Source organism: Colossoma macropomum, unplaced genomic scaffold, assembly GCF_904425465.1.
Source record: "Colossoma macropomum unplaced genomic scaffold, Colossoma_macropomum, whole genome shotgun sequence".
Taxonomy (NCBI): Eukaryota; Metazoa; Chordata; class Actinopteri; order Characiformes; family Serrasalmidae; genus Colossoma; species Colossoma macropomum.
The window spans coordinates 37816531-37834242 of NW_023494791.1; the positions used below are offsets into that span (position 1 = coordinate 37816531).

The 17712-nt window shown below is 39.1% G+C and overlaps 1 protein-coding gene across 1 annotated transcript in view; it reads right to left on the minus strand.

Moving 5' to 3' along the window:
* The window catches only part of inpp4b (inositol polyphosphate-4-phosphatase type II B), a 413125-nt gene that overhangs the window by 303312 nt on the left and 92101 nt on the right, over nucleotides 1-17712 (minus strand). Inside the window, exon 5 of the mRNA XM_036575007.1 lies at nucleotides 1758-1874. Coding sequence (XP_036430900.1) covers nucleotides 1758-1874 — 117 coding nt within the window. The remainder of the gene's footprint in view (nucleotides 1-1757; nucleotides 1875-17712) is intronic.

The following is a 17712-nucleotide window of genomic DNA, read 5'->3' on the forward strand; positions in this document are numbered from 1 at the left end:
TGCTCTTCTGCCTAGCAGTGTAGTTTGTTAACAGCAGGCTATGAATGCCAAGCAACACAATGGTAAAAGATCATTCTATGAAGAGCACAAAGAGTTTTAACAACTGCATTAATACAGAATTCATTTGACCGTTTGCAAAATTAAGATTGCTGCCTCCCTCCCTTAGTTAGAGCTGCTATGTCCATCAATCTTTTGTTTTAGGACAACAGGTAGCATCCATATCACTTGTGCTAACAGACAAAAATGCTCTGTAGCGCAAAGGAAAAGTAGAGAAGTACCTACATGTTTGAAAAGTTAAAAGTTATGAATGCAGGCTAATATGAAGCAAAAAAAAGGACTCTAGAAACCATGTTTACATTCATCAATCCGGGGAAATCTTTTGGCCACTCTGCATTAAAGCAACAGGTTTTCATTGAGAAAGTTTAAATGACAGAAGCTCTCCCTTCAAATGATCTAAAGCTTAAGCTAATGCTGGAGCTAGTTAGTGCAGTGTTAGATGCTGAGGACTCAAACTTTGATGAAACAAATTCAAATGATGCCATACATACATTAATATTCATTTTTTTGCAGCGGATGCTTTTGATAGGAAATGTGTGCACTGTACAGTCTGGTTGAACCTAATTTATCAAGCTGTCAGCAGCTAAGTTAAGAAAGCTAATTTGAGGCCTATTTAGACTGCATTAGTTTCCCATGGGAAGGTGGAGTAATGCCAATTTACCACAGGACTTTTGTAATGTTCATAACTGATTCACATGAGACAAGAAATCTCAGTTTAGATGGCAGAGATGGGAAAGGCTACTCGATTTACGCACCACCTTTACTCCAGAAAAGAGTAGAAAATGTCAAAGCTTTAAATTTAGCCATTATTTTGTTTACCCTAACCATTTACCTTTCTGTTTTAAGTGAGTGCAGTAAGTCCTTAGCATCTTTTTTCTGTAATTTTAACATGTTGTGAGTTGTATATGTGACATAGAACAGTAACATTACATATCGGCCTGATTTTATCAACAGAAAACAAAAGTAAGTGCTTCTTTTTGTGTCTCCACACTTAAGAAACTCCATAGGATATGATTGCATTTTTACCAACATGTCGATTTGCACAGGATTAATATAACAGTAGGTTATTTCTGTGGTTTGTTTATAGAAGTGAAAAGGCGCTGGAATCCTTACTGAAGTGGGAGTGCAGAGATAGTACAAATGAGTTTAGCTTACTTTGGAGCAATCATTGTTTATGTGTGTTTATAGTTTTAATACTAAAGGGTTTGATACTGTCTGGTTACAATCTCTCACTGAACTAAGTATAATTGTGAGAGACACAAAACTGTTAATATTAAAGTGTAAGACCATATCCAGTACCAAGGTGTGAGTTTTAATAATAAACTTTTTAGCTTTGGGAACTAAATAACTACTACATTACAGCCTAACAACTCATTACTATTTACTACCGTCGCTGTTCTCACTGCAGGTTTGTTACAGAGGAGTTTTAGAGATGCTAATGTGATTGGCTAAGAAACATTTAAATATCTTGGAAACAGTTAGTTGATGTAGGCAGTTGTATGTGTGCAAACTGAGTATTTCACAACGCTTGTATCATCGCTCAACCGAGCAGAACTGGAACTAGCTTTTTTACAATGAGTGATAAGCCTTAAGATTAATGACTGAATAATAAGCCATGGAGTTTAAAGGGCAACAGTCATGAATGAGAATGAAATCAATCCACTAAAGGAGGGCCTGCTCAGCGACCGCATGTTACTCACTGTCTGGTGGCTCTTGTCCTTTACATCATAGACGCTGAGCTTGATGAGGCTCTCCTCATAGACGGGCCAGTCGGGGGACAGACTCACGCCTGTCAGAAACAGAGGGTCTCTTGTTCCCTGCCAGAGAGAAAAGACAACATGGAGTGAGTGAATGAGTGTCTGTATGTGTGAGAGAGAGTGTCTTAGCAGCATAGGGGCCACTGAGTGAGTCAACAGCTGCCCACAGCTCAGCACACACAAGTCCTCCATCCTGCTCTCCACTGCAGACAGGACAGGAGACAAAGATAGCTTCTCCACTGGGAGGCTAGAGGGAGATGGGTGGGAAAGAAACCCACCACATCAGAGCTCATCAAAAGCTCCAAATACAGATTTATAATTGTAGATAATTCATTGTTTAAATGCTAATAAGTTATACAATCTTTCTTACATGGTACACTTTCATAGTTTACATTAGGGCTGCAGATTTTTTGTAAATGTGAAGTTTGATAAAGCTGTTGGACATCATGTTTGACAAAATGACAGCGATAAATTATTAATAACACAGAGTGCCTCAGACTGGATGACTGCTGAATCTGCAGACTCCTTCTTCTTGTTATGTACACAGATCTTGAACTAGCATCTCCTCTAAGCAAATACCAAAAATACAAGCCTACAAAATGCACTATTCACTACTGTGCAAAATAAATATGAGGAATGCATCAAAGCTAATTTTTCATGTATGACCACATATTTTTTAGTACATGCCAATATCGAGCCCAATACCATACTGAGCAACCTACACAAATAAAGCAGTTGTTAGTGTATATGACAGTAATGTACCTTAACAGCTAAATCATTAACATCTGGCTGGTTTTAAATGAAGTGCATTAGCTAGCTATGCTACATCGGTTACTCTGGATCAAGCAGCTTTGCAGTGGACAAAAGAGGGTTTTGTTCCATCAGAAAAGCAGTTCTGTACAGCTGTAAGTAAAGTACATTTCATAGTTTTGATCATCAGTCTCTTCCAACAACAGTCCTGCAGCCCAGCAACAGCAGAGATCACATTTGAGGGGCTCACTTGTGGAGTTTTACATGTTGTTTGTCTTTTGATTGGCTGGTTTAGTTAGAGGCTGGTAGCTGCACATCTTCTAAAGCATAATAATATGGTTCTTTAGTGAATCACATTGTACGTTTGAATACACTAACTTACCATTAAAGAGAAAGCCTACAATTTACATGCTGGCATACACTGCAAGCCAAAAGTTGGGAGACGTCAAAAATATTAAATAAAAATGAGAATGTTTTCTTTGTTGGTTTGCAATAACTTAACATATTAAACACTACACTGGTTTATTTACATGAAGAACAAAATCACATGAGACAATACAGCGTTTACCCTTCCACAAAACAGAGCAGGCAGCCTGTCATGGCTTGAATGAGAGGAAGTAACAGGCAGACTAACCTTGGCTTCGTAATGTTTTATGTGTTATGCACTTATTATAACCTGTTAAATTACCTATTATCAAATGTAAATACGCTCTAAATCCAGATGCAGATCTGGCCACTGATCTAGCGCTGTGTAGCCGAGGCGAAGGCGAGCTGTGCTGGAGCAGCAACATCCATTCAGTCGGCTAAACTCACAGAGTCTCTAGGTCGTTAAAGGACATATTAAAGATTAACGTTTTTCTGGAAACTGAAATATTAGTTTGTGTTGTTTTATTAAAATATGGTGCCCAGTAAATGCTAATAAAGCCGTGAAACTAAAGCGTAGTGTTTCACCTTTGCCGCTTCACTGACGAGGAAAACCGGTGACAGCTCCCCCTTCTGGATGTCTGCAGACATTAGCAATCAACTTTCTATTGCATTCTTCAAGACCTAATAATCAAATGAAGATCTGTCTACAATTTAAACAAGCGAGACTCTGTTGGAGAAAAATCCCGGTCTTTTTCTCTACAGACATTTAAAAAATCCTTAGATAAATTATATGTTTAAAGCCCAAACAGACCATTTACGAGATCAATCGTGTCATTTCTACACGGCAAAAAAGGTCTTGAAAAACGGACAAAAAGGCAAAGGTACAAGACTGTGTATTTAACGTTTCTAATGTCGGAAAGAACTACTTATCCCAAAAAGCACCGCGAATGATGTCAACCAATCACTTTCCCTCAACTCCAAACACTTTTCAGACAACTTTCGCAGTTGCATATTTTCTTCTGCTAATTCTCTGTGTATATTTTTAATTATGTATGTATTAATAATTTGTATTATTGTTATTTTTATTATATTTTTATCTACAGATATCGTTTTCCTTTTGTCTTTCTGGTTTTGTTTTTTACACTTTCTTTGCCAGCAAGTTGCTTAGCAGTCATAGTACAGTGAACTTTGTGTTACTATGAAAGAACGATTTTAAGACTTAGATTAATCTTACATTAATCCTCATATGAGTTATTTTACTGATTAATGTGGTCCCAGTAGACAAACAGAGGGGCCAGCTGTAGGACAGAATGTAACTGTTAGTGATTTTTTTTTTTTAAATCAACGAGTTTCTGCAGCAGTGTGTCATGAAGACTTGATGTGTGTAGTTCACAATAGGTGCCTGTGAGCTAACGTATCAAATTATGTTGGCCTTGACAGAACTGACAACCTGCCCCTCAAACGAACTCCACTCCGCTTCATGGCCTGCCTCTGATTTTAACCCCTTCAGTCACTCTTCTCCTAATCCCTAAATAAACACATCGTGTCTAACAGGTAAACTGCTGTGGTGCAGTGCGCAGCTATCAGACAGAGACCAATTCATACTTTTCTGGCGACAAACCATGTAGTTGAAATTTCCATGGAAAGAAAAGCATGTCTGATTTGTTGAAATTTGTTTTAAAGACCATGGGTACTACATTTCTTTACAAGGATTGAGGGAATAAAATGTGTTTTTTTTTAAACAAAGTTGAAACCAGATTATGGCTTTGTACACCAACATCTCACAATCCTGTACAAGCCTGTAGTTTTAGTTATAGTTGACAACAGCAATTACAGAAGCACACAGCTCCTTTAGAATGTGTTATTCATTTCAAATGATACATTTTGGATGCAAATGGAAGGTGATACTTTCAAGATAGGTCTCATGTAGCTTTGGTATATTGTATGTTGTGTAGAATGATTAATACTTTTGATACTGCGATATGTCAAACACTTCAATACTCTAATTTCCAATGCTCTTAAAACCTTCGGTTCTCTATTTAGTTGAGCTAGCACCAGCTTGTATTTTGCCTACTTTCTTAAAAATAAAGGCATCAAAAGGGTACTTAAATGCCTGTCTACAATGCAGGACATAAATGAAACTGTCAATTAGCCGTGGATTTCAAATAAAAGTAAAAATTCTTTTCTCAACTAAGCTACTCTCGTAAACTTAAAAAGCTTAGTGTTGTTCAGTATTTGTTGCCTGGCTAAACAGGCTGTCAATCAACAAAGACATGTATTAGCCTGCTATGACTTCCTTTCAGTATGGTCTTTTGAGTTACTATGAATATCAACAGAGACTTTCTGCCATTAAGTATTTATTTTATTTTTATTACTTTTGTTTTTGTTTGTTATTTCTGGGATCACACAGAATGGGTAACCCAGACAAAGCCATTATTAACCTCCTCTCCATGTCATCCAGGTGGAACTATGTCGGCTCGCTGTGCACGGACAATGGACAGTAGCTTTTGCCTGATTGGTCAGTGCTACGTCGCTGCTGCATTTGCTTGGAATTGAAGCCAGCTCATCTTTTCTCACTGCGCTGTAAGTAATGTTCACGTCGCTTGCTATCCCACAATTTTTTTTGCAACTGCCCTTTGAAAATGAATGGGGGTGAAATTTCAGATGTTGTATTCACATGTAGTGGACGCGTAACGTAAAAGCTGCTTGAGACATTTTAAGATAGTTTTGCAGGAATCTTTTGGCTTAAAACATATATTTTTAAATGTCATTCATTGTGGAGAGTACATGCCTGGCATTGTAAGGCCAAACAGTCCCCAAAGCAAACTTATTCTTTATAGATTTACCATTTTGCCTTTATCACATTACATATAAATATCTCAGAAGACACATGTAGGTTCACTGATAGTCAGTAATGGCTATATTTGCACTGTAGTCAGTGTGATCCCTCGTTCCTACACCACCACTGTAAAGAAATCAGGGTCAATAAGTTTCTCTACAACAAACCATTTCACATCAAACCACTCTGACTTTCAGTCTCAACCACTGAATATCAGACATGATCTGCCTCAGAGGTGGTCTGCCATGCCTCTTGCAGAAATCTCTTCTGCCTCCCTTATCTCCAAACACAGCATTATTCTTACTTTTTAAAAATGTAACAGTGATAACTTGGCATTCTTTGAAAGGCAACATGTCCCCAAACTTTTGATGGGGCATCCGCATCCAGGACCTGCTGGAGTTCAGATGGAGGGGCAGGTATAGCTGCCAGCAGTACAACAGTATGCATTCAGCTAGTATATGTCTAGCTGAAGGGCTACAGCAGCTAAACATGGTTTTCCAGGCAGAAGCTCCAGTGGGGAGCCTCCGAAACCCCACTGTGAAATATCCAGACCTGCTCCAGCTCAAACAGCATCTGCTTTAAGCTCGGAGACCGCCCCAGCGCCGAGGGCTGCCCTCTGCACAGTTTCCCAGAAACCCCTTCTATTTGTAGGGATGGGGGTGGTTACTTGACTACCCAGTGATCTGAACTCATCTTAGCATTTGTGTGCTTAACTAGATGTTTGAATAAGGCATGTATAGTTTTTAAATCTTTTTAAATAAGTTTGATCAAGTAGAATATAGAAAACGTGGCAACACAAGCAGCTGAGAGCATAGCTGTGCAAAGAAAGCATAATCAGTCTTGTTGAATTGGATTCAGTGCAGTAAAACTAGTGCTGTAGACTGGACACAGGACATTTTTTATTGTTTCAGACTTGTCTTGATAGTATCTATACTCATGTTTGTCTCAGTCTCGGCCATTGGACTTGCCAAATTTAGCCTCTGGTCTTGAGCCTTGAAAAAAAAAAAAATGATTTTCTTTATTTTAACTGACACAAACACCCACTTACCCAGGCTCAAGTGACTTAAAAACAAATCATTGCATTGGTGTGTGTTTCAATTTGCCAATTAGCACTTACATTAGTTGTATTTATTCAGAGTGGACATTTATTGGATTTATAGGTTGCCTCGAGCACAAGCAGAATTCATTCAGCACAGGCATTGGTTGGATTCATTCAGAGCAGGCATTGGTTGGATTTTTGTAGAGTGGACATTTATTGGATTCTTTAGAGAAGGCATTGGTTGGATGATTCATCCGTTTAGCCAATTAGGATTAGGATTACAGCAGGCATTGGTTGGATTCAGTCAGTCAGAACAGGCATTAGCTGAAGTCATTCCGAACAGGCATTAGCTGAAGTCATTCCGAACAGGCATTGACTGGAGTCATTTAGAGCAAGCATTGGTTGGATTCATTGAGAACATGCATTGGTTAGAATCATTCAGAGCAGGTATTGGTTGGATTCATTCAGAGCAGGCATTGGATGGAGTCATATTTGTCTCAGTCTCGGCCATTGGAGTCTTTCAGAGCAGACATTTGTTGGATTCATTTAGAACAGGCATTGGTAGGAGTCATTCAGAGCAGGTATTGGTTGGATTCATTCAGAGCAGGTATTGGTTGGATTCTTTCAGAGCAGGCATTTGTTGGAATCATTCAGAGCAGGCATTGGCTGGAGTCATTCAATGCAAGCATTGGTTGGAGTCGTATTTGTCTCAGTCTCGGCCATTGGAGTCATTCAGAGCAGGCATTGGTTGGATTCATTTAGAACATGCATTGTTTGGAGTCATTCAGAGCAGGTATTGGTTGGATTCATTCAGAGCAGGTATTGGTTGGATTCATTCAGAGCAGGCATTGGTTGGGGTCATTCAGAGCAGGTATTGGTTGGAGTCATTCAGAGCAGGCATTGGTTGGAGTCGTTCAGAGCAGGCATTAGTTGGAGTCATTCAGAGCAGGTATTGGTTGGAGTCATTCAGAGGAGGTATTGGTTGGATTCATTCAGAGCAGGCATTGGTTGGGGTCATTCAGAGCAGGTATTGGTTGGAGTCATTCATAGCAGGCATTGGTTGGGATCATTCAGAGCAGGTATTGGTTGGAGTCATTCAGAGCAGGCTTTGGTTGGATTCATTCAGAGCAGGTATTGGTTGGAGTCATTCAGAGGAGGTATTGGTTGGATTCATTCAGAGCAGGTATTGGTTGGAGTCATTCAGAGCAGGCATTGGTTGGGGCCATTCAGAGCAGGCATTGGTTGGATTCATTCAGAGCAGGTATTGGTTGGAGTCACTCAGAGCAGGCTTTGGTTGGATTCATTCAGAGCAGGCATTGGTTGGATTCATTCAGAGCAGGTATTGGTTGGATTCATTCAGAGCAGGTATTCGTTGGAGTCATTCAGAGCAGGGTTTGGTTAAATTTACACAGCGTGGGCACTGGTAGGATATATTTAGAGCAGACATTGTTAGATTGATTGAATGCAGGCAATAGCTCCGCTAAATTGGAGTAAAAAATAAGCTAAAATCATATAGTGTCATGTAGCCGGCTGCACATGAACTAATGAATGTGACCTTTTGTGCTTTCATTTTTTTATTTATAGCAATATAAAATTTCTTTGGGATACTCAAATACTATTTGAACACACTGGTGTATTCAACTGATCTGGGATCTGCTTTCCAGGGACAGCGTGTGGAAGCTGTTTTACTTATTCTTTTTAAAAGGCCCATATCCTACATTTTCCTTGTATTTTATTTTTTATGCACCACAAAACAGTCATAATTCATTATTACATGAACATTTTTCAACCTCTTTTTATCCATTAGAATTTAACTGGCTGTCAAATGCCCATCCCTAGCTTTTTTCAGTTGTACTCGACTGATCTGGGATCTGCTCTCTGGGGACAGCATGCAGCGGCTGTTGTGTTTACACTGGAGCTTCCTCAGGCCGTGCCCTCCACCATGGGGTGTGTCTGGAACGCAGACCCTCGAGATGGTGGGCAAGGAGGATAATTAGCACTAATTATACACACACACATACATGCACACACCTAAAAGTCCAGTAAACATCGCTAGAAGCCACTTACAAAACATCCCAAGATAGCACTGAGACTTCTTCCGTTCATGGGAAAAAAAAGCCGACCTGCAATTAGTCAAGCTGGGATCAATAAAGGTGCAGTCTGTCTGTTCAGTTATCTGTTTATTGACTCAGCGGACATCTTTATCTTAACACATCAGGTCTCGCGGTGTCTTGTAGCATTTGGGTGCACTTGTCTAAGTGGTGCACTAGGACACCCACGAAAGCATACAAGGCCGTGAACCTGAGGACCCGTGACTCACACTTTTTCTCTGCCCTAAATCCTCCCACACACACACTGCTTTTCTTCCTGTCATTCAGCAGAAGTTAGCTAAACACTTTACCCTTTTGTCCCACTGCTGGATCCTAATAGTGACTAAACAGTGCGCCACAGCAGGGACATAAAAGCTTTCTGAACGCACGCAGCGCCATGCCGTCCATTTAAGGACCATTACAGTCCAATGCCAACACTAATGTCATGCCACACTCACCAGCATGCCTGGAGATACAGCTAATGCAGAGTGGCCCTCAGCCAGTGGTGGACGTCAGGCAGATCCAGTTAAAATGTAGAAGTCAAAGCTAAAGTCGTCCTTCCCACAAGATTGCTGTTTTAGAGCTGGGCATGTGCTCTGCAGCTCCGCAGCTCGCTTAATGGACCTCCTCAGCAAGAGCGGCTAGAGTACATTAAAACAGCTGAGCTGAGTTACAGGCAGGGGCGGGGTGGGGGGATGATTTTAGTCCCAAGTGACCAACTTGTTCCGTTTGCACTGGTGTATTGAACTGAACACACACACATATACAGTGGCCTCAAAAAGTATTTGGACACTTTAACCATTTAACCAATGGTAAACTTTAATAACTTTTAATGAAGTTTATAAGGTTACTTTATAAAATGTTCAATTAAATGATTTGCATCACAGAAAAACACAGAATATCAGGCTGACGGCAGATTTTTTGCTGCGTATGGTCAAATCTGATGGTAAAATGAGAACATGCCAATTTCACTGGCAGTTTTGTTATTCATCAGTTTCATCTTGGTATGAACAACCTCATGTCTGAGCAGTGCGCTCACTGCTTGACCTCTAACTCTGCCTACGAGCACAGCCATTGGTGCATGAGCTGCTGAATGCTGCCATTTCATTGGCTCCCTAACAAAACATCTACATGAATTAGGGCATGCTTCATGTAAATGATATGTAAATGAGGTACTGGTAGGCTGATTTCACGCACTGAAGCTAATTCATCATTTGTGCTCCAATCTCTATGTTTCTATGTCACGCAAAAGTTTCATAAACCAGATGAATTTGTATGTTTTTAAATCTGAGCTCTTTTTTATGCAACTTGATGAATAAGGCCTTCATGAGGAGAAGACCTTGAGAAGAATTTCAACCAGCCTTGTACTGTACTGAGTGCTGTAAAGCACAGAGGAGGAAGCATTAAAGTCTGGGGCTGTTTTTCTTCCAGTGGTGTTGGTGAGCTTGTGTTGATTGATAGTATCATGAACTTAGAAAGACATTTTGGATGCATCCTGCAAAAAATTGCTCAAACTCTGAAACATACCAGCCACCTTTTGAAAGATAAATAAACAAATAATAAAAAACACTCATCTGTTTAAAATTGCCATTCTTTACATTTTGTTTCCAGATGTTCAAACACTTTTTGTGCATATACACTTTTTTGTGCATATGCACAAGTGCCATTAACTTTTGGCTCCAGAAAACTGGAACTGTACTTTTTCCCCATCGGGCCTTGGTCCAGTATTAAAGAATCCAGTTTTATGCTTTATGGCACCTGATCAAGATTGGTACCAACATGACCTAATGGTACTTGAGGCTGTCTGTCTCTAACACTTGCAGCTTAAGCCAACAACAATTTTTATTCTTCCAGTAGAAGATAAAGTTAAACTAGTACTAAACATCACCAACAACAGCACCAGAAGGGAAACTAGCATGTTGTGTTGATGTGTTGACTGGTATATTCAGAATGAATTTTTTGCAAAGAGTTTGACAGAAAACACTAGATTGGCTTCACACAGTTCAAAGTGAGACGCTCCTTTAAAAAAAGTCAAAACATAAGTAGCAAAAAGGTGCAACTGTCACTGCTTATACAAACACTTTTTTATTTATAACATTAAAATCATGATGTTTTTAGCCTGCTCTTCCTTCATAATATACACGTTAAAAAAACTGGACATGCGCTCCACTTGTAAGGAATTCGCTAAGCTGTCTAACGCTAGTTATGAAGCTAATGCTAACACTATTTGCATCTATGGAATCAGTGTTTTTGCTCACATTTTCACACTTGGCAGAGGACATTTGTACTTTGCTTGATTGTACGCATGATTCTGTGCAATTGTAGATGTTTGTATCAGTGCAGGAAAGTGGTTCTTACTACTCCCCTTTCACTCCTCATTGCTCACTAGCAGCTCAGCACAGTCACAGCGTTTCACACACAGAGAGACAACAGCATGTTCTAGTTAATCTGATAACAGTTAAAGGGACTTTTTTATTTGATTATTTTAATTAAGTTTAATTAGTTAACTTACACACTGCCGACGGAATGGCCACTAGGGGGCCTGCAGAAAGAGGTTACATTTTGCAGTTGTAAGGATGGTCCCAGCTGTCTATCAAGCAGGTTGACAATTAATTAGAACTAGAACAGCAAGTTCCTTTGGTTCCCCTTTTTGGTCGGTTCTTGTTTTTGGATAAACACTCAAGATGCATGCACACACACAAACATAAACACATCAACAGACTTATGCTTAGACACTAAATAAGCAATCCTCAGAAATGCAAACATGCACATATGACCACACACACACACACACACACACACACACACACACACACACATACACACACACACTACTTCATAAGCTTCAAAGAACCTTTTTTACGCGGTGGCGATGGTGTGACGTCAAATCCCTCTGCTCTTCTACTCTGGAGCCCTTTGAGACATTTATAGAGTGGGATTTTCCCAAAGTCCAGCAGATTAGGAGGGCTAAATTCCCCTCTACACACGCATACCACACACACAGCACCACACCAATGGCCAAAAATGGCCAGAAACTGTCCCCTTTGCTATGTTATACTGGACACAGTAATCCAGTATTCCATTCTGACCTGGCTATAGAACAGTATATTCATCAAACATGTTCTTTGAGAAATACTATTGCCAGGCTTTGCACTTTGAACCTTAAATGCTACCAGCTCCATAGTTTCATGCAAATTGAGAGTTACACAAATATAAATACATGAGTATTAATGTTTAAGCTGCCATTATAGCAGAACTGCAGTTGATCGCGGAAAATGTCGGTGCTTCCTCTTCTGTAACAATTTGCATCCTTTGGATCCCAAATGAATCTAAACTCTTTGTAAAATGAAAATGAACAGCAGGCCAACAAAGAAGAATAAACAGTGGCACAAACAGTCATTTAAACAGCTGTTAGCTGGCTAGTTAAGCCGTCTGCTTAGCTCTGAGAAACTCATGTTTGCTGTCATGGCTCAGGAAACTGATAAAAGGGAAAACTACCAACTTTGAGTTGGGGGGGGGCATCTTCTATATTACTGTCTTGTCCGCTTTTCCAATGAAATCACGGTTTTAAAAGTATGTTGTTTGACATGATCACATTATATGTTATCTGTATTTTGACTGGCTGTTTCATAAGACTTGTTTCACAAAGTTGAGACACTTAAACAGCGTCAATTAAGTTGTGAGATGCTTAATAATAAGCAACTTGAGTGAAACTTAGTTTCATATATGTTTCAAGCAACTAAAGCTGCATGGATGTTTCATAAAACCAGGCTTACCTTACAGAATAATTCATTTAAACAGCTGTTAGCTGGCTACTCAAGCCATCTGCTTAGCTTTGAGAACCAACTGAACCAACAACCAACTGTAAATCGGGGGGGGGGGTCTCATTTTCAACCTCACAATAACCCATCTTCTGTTTTACTGTCCTGTCCACTTATCCAATGAAATCAATGGTTTGAAAGTATGTTGCTCGACATGATCACGTAATACTTTATAGGTGTTTTGATTGGCTGTTTCATGAAACATGTTTCACAAAGTTGAGACACTTGCAACAGTGTTGGAGGATGCTTAACATTATGCAACCTGAATGAAACTTTGTTTCGTGTAAGTTTCAAGCATGTAAGTTTCAAGTTTCAAGCAACAAAGTTGCATGGTGTCTCATTTTCATCATGGTGTCTCATTTTCCACCTAATAATAACTCATCTTCTAGTTTTCTGTTTTGTCTGCTTGTCTAGTGAAATCAATGGTTTGAAAGTATGTTGTTCGACATGATTACGTGATATGTTATTGGCATTTTGATTGGCTGTTTCATTAAACTTGCAAAGTTGAGACACTTGCAACAGTGTTGATTAAGTTGCCGGGTGCTTGACATTGTACAACTCGAGTGACACTTGGTTTCATATAAGTTTCAAGCAACCAAAGTTGCATGGAAGTTTCATAAAGCCAGGCTTACAGAATTTTGGACAGTAGTGTACTCAGTTTTTGTTAAAATATCTACACTTTTTAAAATAAAGATGGCAAAAAGCACATTTGGAGTGATGTTAATAGAATATGCCTTCTTTGAAGAACCATATTGTAAATTAGATTTGTGAAGGACATTTCAAAATATGAATATGATGTCATTATTCTATACCACTTACAGGTTTTTTCTAGAACCAGGTACACAGCCAAGTACCATTTAGGACCCTTTATTTTGAAGATTGCAAACTCAGAGTATCATTAATTTCAAATTAGATTAAATTGTTCAACCTGGCAACAGTTGCTATGAATGAACACAGTTATGGGTGGAGCATGAATAGGTCAGTTGTCCTGATCTGTGAATTGGTGTCCATCCACAGTGTGCTGGATGCTGCCTCTTTCAAAATGTTTGTGACAGGAGAGCAAAAAAATATATAAATTCATTCCAAATTAATTCTCTGTGACTGGTTTTACAGACCACTCTCCACTCCTAAATCTTTCCATTTTCCAGCCTTTCTCTAGGCCAAAGCTGTCCACACACACACACACACACACACACACAAACACACACACACACACACACACACACACACACACACTTCAACCCAAGTCTTCACGCAGAACATTTCATCTCGACTCACCACCAGCTCACCACACTGCTTACACACTTCTTTTGAGGCGAGACAAATATTAGCTATTTGACTCACTGCTTGGCTCAGACTCTCTCTCTTTCTCTCTCGCTCGCTCCTCCTCTCTCTTTTTTCCCTCTCTCCTCTTTCTCTCGCTTCTCTTTCTTTTTCCCTCTCTGTCTTTGTTTCTCTTTCTGTCTGTCTTACTTTCAGTCTCTCACTGTCCTTCTCTCGCTCTCTTTATCTCTTTCTCTCTCTTTCCCTTCTCTTTTTTCTGTCTCTCATTTCTTTCTCTCTCAGCCCTCTGTCTCTCCTTCTCTCTTTATTTTTTATATCTTTTGTCTCTCTCTCTCTCCCTCTCTCTCTCTCTCTCTCTCTCTCTCTCTCTCTCTCTCTCGGTCTCTCCCTCATTGTCTGTCTTTCTCTCTCTCTCTCTCTTTATTTATCTGTCTTTCTTTCCTTTGCTCTTTATCTCACTTTCAGTCTCTCACTCTCTCTACCACTCTTCATTTCTCTTTATCTTTCATTTCTTTCTATTACTCTCTTCCCGCCTCTCTTTATCTGTCCCTCTTTGTCAGTTGTCTGTCTTTGTATCTGTCATTCAGTCTCGTTCTTTTCTTCTCTCTTCTTATCTCTCTCTGTTTATCTGTTTTGTCTCTCTCTCCTCCTCTGTCTCTCTCTCTACTCCTCTGTCTATTTCTCCCCCCCCCTCTCTTTCCCAAGTTCACTTACTCAATACAACACATCCATTCACACTGTAGTTCACTCTCTGTTTTCACCAGATTTGCCAGTGTTACATTTTTGCTGGTTCAACAGTCTGAATTTTATGCCTTATTTGAAACAATGGCAGTAAGCTCTGTCTCAAAGCACCGCAGGGGGCTCAGAGAGAGAGGAGAGAGCAGATAGACTGACAGACAGATAAACTGTTGGGGTTCTATTTAACATTTAATAATATAATTCATATTAGAATAATATTGCAGATTTAAAATTCTATTTAATATTTGTGAAACTGAATATGTGGTTAAGCTGGGCCTGAACTACACGACTTTTAAACCCTAACAGATTTTGAAAACGGAGAGCATCACACACTTCACATCTTCAACAGAGTCCTTTTTGTCACGAGGACACACAGTGGATGATAAGTAAAACACACATAGCTAGTTTTTACGGAAGTCCAGACAGGCCATAAGGTAGTCATAATGTTCTGGATTGTTATCTTAAGATAACAAGTTAATTATCTTGGTATCTCAACATACCAAAGTTGTTATCCTGAAACAATGAGTTAGTAAACTTGTTATCTCAGGATAACAAAAGTTGTTATCTTGAGATAATGAGTTAATCATCTTGTTATCTCAAGATAAGAAAGATGTTATTTTAAAATAACAAGTTGGTTATCTTGTTATCATGAGATAACAAAGGTTGCTATATTGAGAGAATGAGTTAATTATCTTGTTATCTCAGGATACAAAAGTTATCTTGAAATAATGAGTTAGCTTACTTGTTATCTTGAGATAACAAAAGTTGTTATCTTGAGATAATGAGTTAATTATCTTGTTATCTCAAAATAAGAAAATTGTTATCTTAAAATAACAAGTTGGTTATCTTGTGATCACAAGATAATAAAGTTGTTATCTTGTGATCACAAGATAATTGTCTTGTAATCTCAAGAACGGAAAGTTGTTATCTAGTTATCTTGAGATAATAAAAGCTGTTATCTTGAGATAATGAGTTCATTATCTTGTTATCTCATGATAAGAAAGTTGTTATCTTAAAATAACAAGTTAGTTATCTTGATATCTTGAAATAACAAAAGTTGTTATCTTGAGAGAATGAGGTAATTATCATGTTATCTCAAGATACCAAAGTTGTTATCTTGAGCTCACAAGATAATTAACTCATTATCTCAAGATAACAATCCAGAAAATAATAGCTACAGCTCATGGTCTCTCTGGACTTCTGTGAGTTTTGACTACAAAAAAGCACTCAAAAGTCCAGATCTGTCTATCATCTGATACAAATAAAGCTAAACTGGACCAGACCTGTTTCTGCTTTTATGAAAGCAGAAGATCTACTTTTCTGCAGAAATCATACCTGCAACTAAAATACTGCCCCCTCCCCATACCTGCTCTCATGTATTCAATCCAGCCAGTTAAGGCCTTCTGAAGAAGTTAGTTAGCTAAAGCAGGTGTGGTAGAGTGGGGTTTGAACTACAGATCACAGGAAAGTAGATCTCCAGGACCAGAGTTGGTGATCACTCGTGTATAATCACCTGTAACTGTGTGCCGTTAGCTTAGAATGAGCCCTTCATATTTACAAAGGTAGTGGGTCATCTTCCAACAGAGGCAGCTATGTTGTGCCACCATATCTCTACAGTAGCCTAGAATGGACAAACCGAACACTGACTCTAGATAGTGCCTTTCGCTTTTTTACATTGAAGAAGAAGAATCAGTGGTTGCTGCTGGAGCTGGCTGACCATTTTGTGAATTTTGAGAATGTAAATTTTGACAAACGGAGGATCATTCTTATTATTTAGCACAAGAACAAAGCAAAAGAAGGTGAATCCTCACTGTCAAATAAGTAAAAACATCAAAGGCAAAACAAAATTGAGACAGATGATCGCAGAAAACCTGATGGTCAGTGTAGGTTCTACTACATGTGGGGTGAGGGAGGGGTATTCAGTTCAGCGCTAGATGCCATTAAGTCTTACCCACTGCACCTTTAAGGATGTAAGACAGCAGTAAAGCATTATTACACCCACAATCTAGTCTGTTTATTCTATTTTTGGCCATTTTAATATGTCAGACAGGAGACAGAGCGGCACCTAAGCTGTAGAAATAACAAGCAGCAAATGTCAGTGACTTTTGTAATGATTCCTACAGACTGGTAATGAATCCTTAATGATTCCTTAACTTAAACATTTCAGCTCAAAGTCCTTTTACATGCTGATTTCATGGGGAAAGAAGAAGACATGTCTCTATATATAAAGGCCTGGAAAAATGCAAATATTTCCAGAAGGAAAGTAAATGGTTTTGGAAAATAGCCTTTAGACTACTACTTTTTATGCGAGCTTGTTAAACCGGCAGTTACAGTTTAAACTTTAATACGTCCATAAATTAGACTATATAGCACAGAATCTAAAGCAGGCCTAATGTCACGTAACAAACTTTTGAGGAGGAGTTGGACTCGGAATTCTTTTTCTTCTGGATCTCTGACTGACGTGCCATCGTACTTCATTTCCATACGTCACTCAGCGTCTGCCATTCAGTCTCATCTGACTGACACAAGCGTCCACCGTGCATATATACTCCTACTAATCAATGCATGTCGCTCTAAACAGCCCATTAGGCATCTGGCAGTGTGATTGCCTGAAACAAACAGTGCAGAGACAGACTTTCACTGCACGCTACTGCACACAATACAAGCTATACATGCACACATATCGGGTAGACGTTGAGGTTCTTTTCAATAATGTTTTTATGTATTTTACTTTCTCATTCATTCAGTTGTACTATATGTATTCTATTCTATTTTACTTTACAATTATTCAATGACAATTCCCAATTTTTTGCAGTGTTCTCCAATTTCCTTCCTCTTTTTTATCCTTCAGTTGGGATGGCAGTAGTTCATGAAGTCTGCTGTCGTTCATGCTATTGTTTCTTTATGAGCAAGCGGCCATGCAGCACTGGTCAGAGTTTCTGTAAGCTCAGAGAGGAGTACTAGGCCCTCA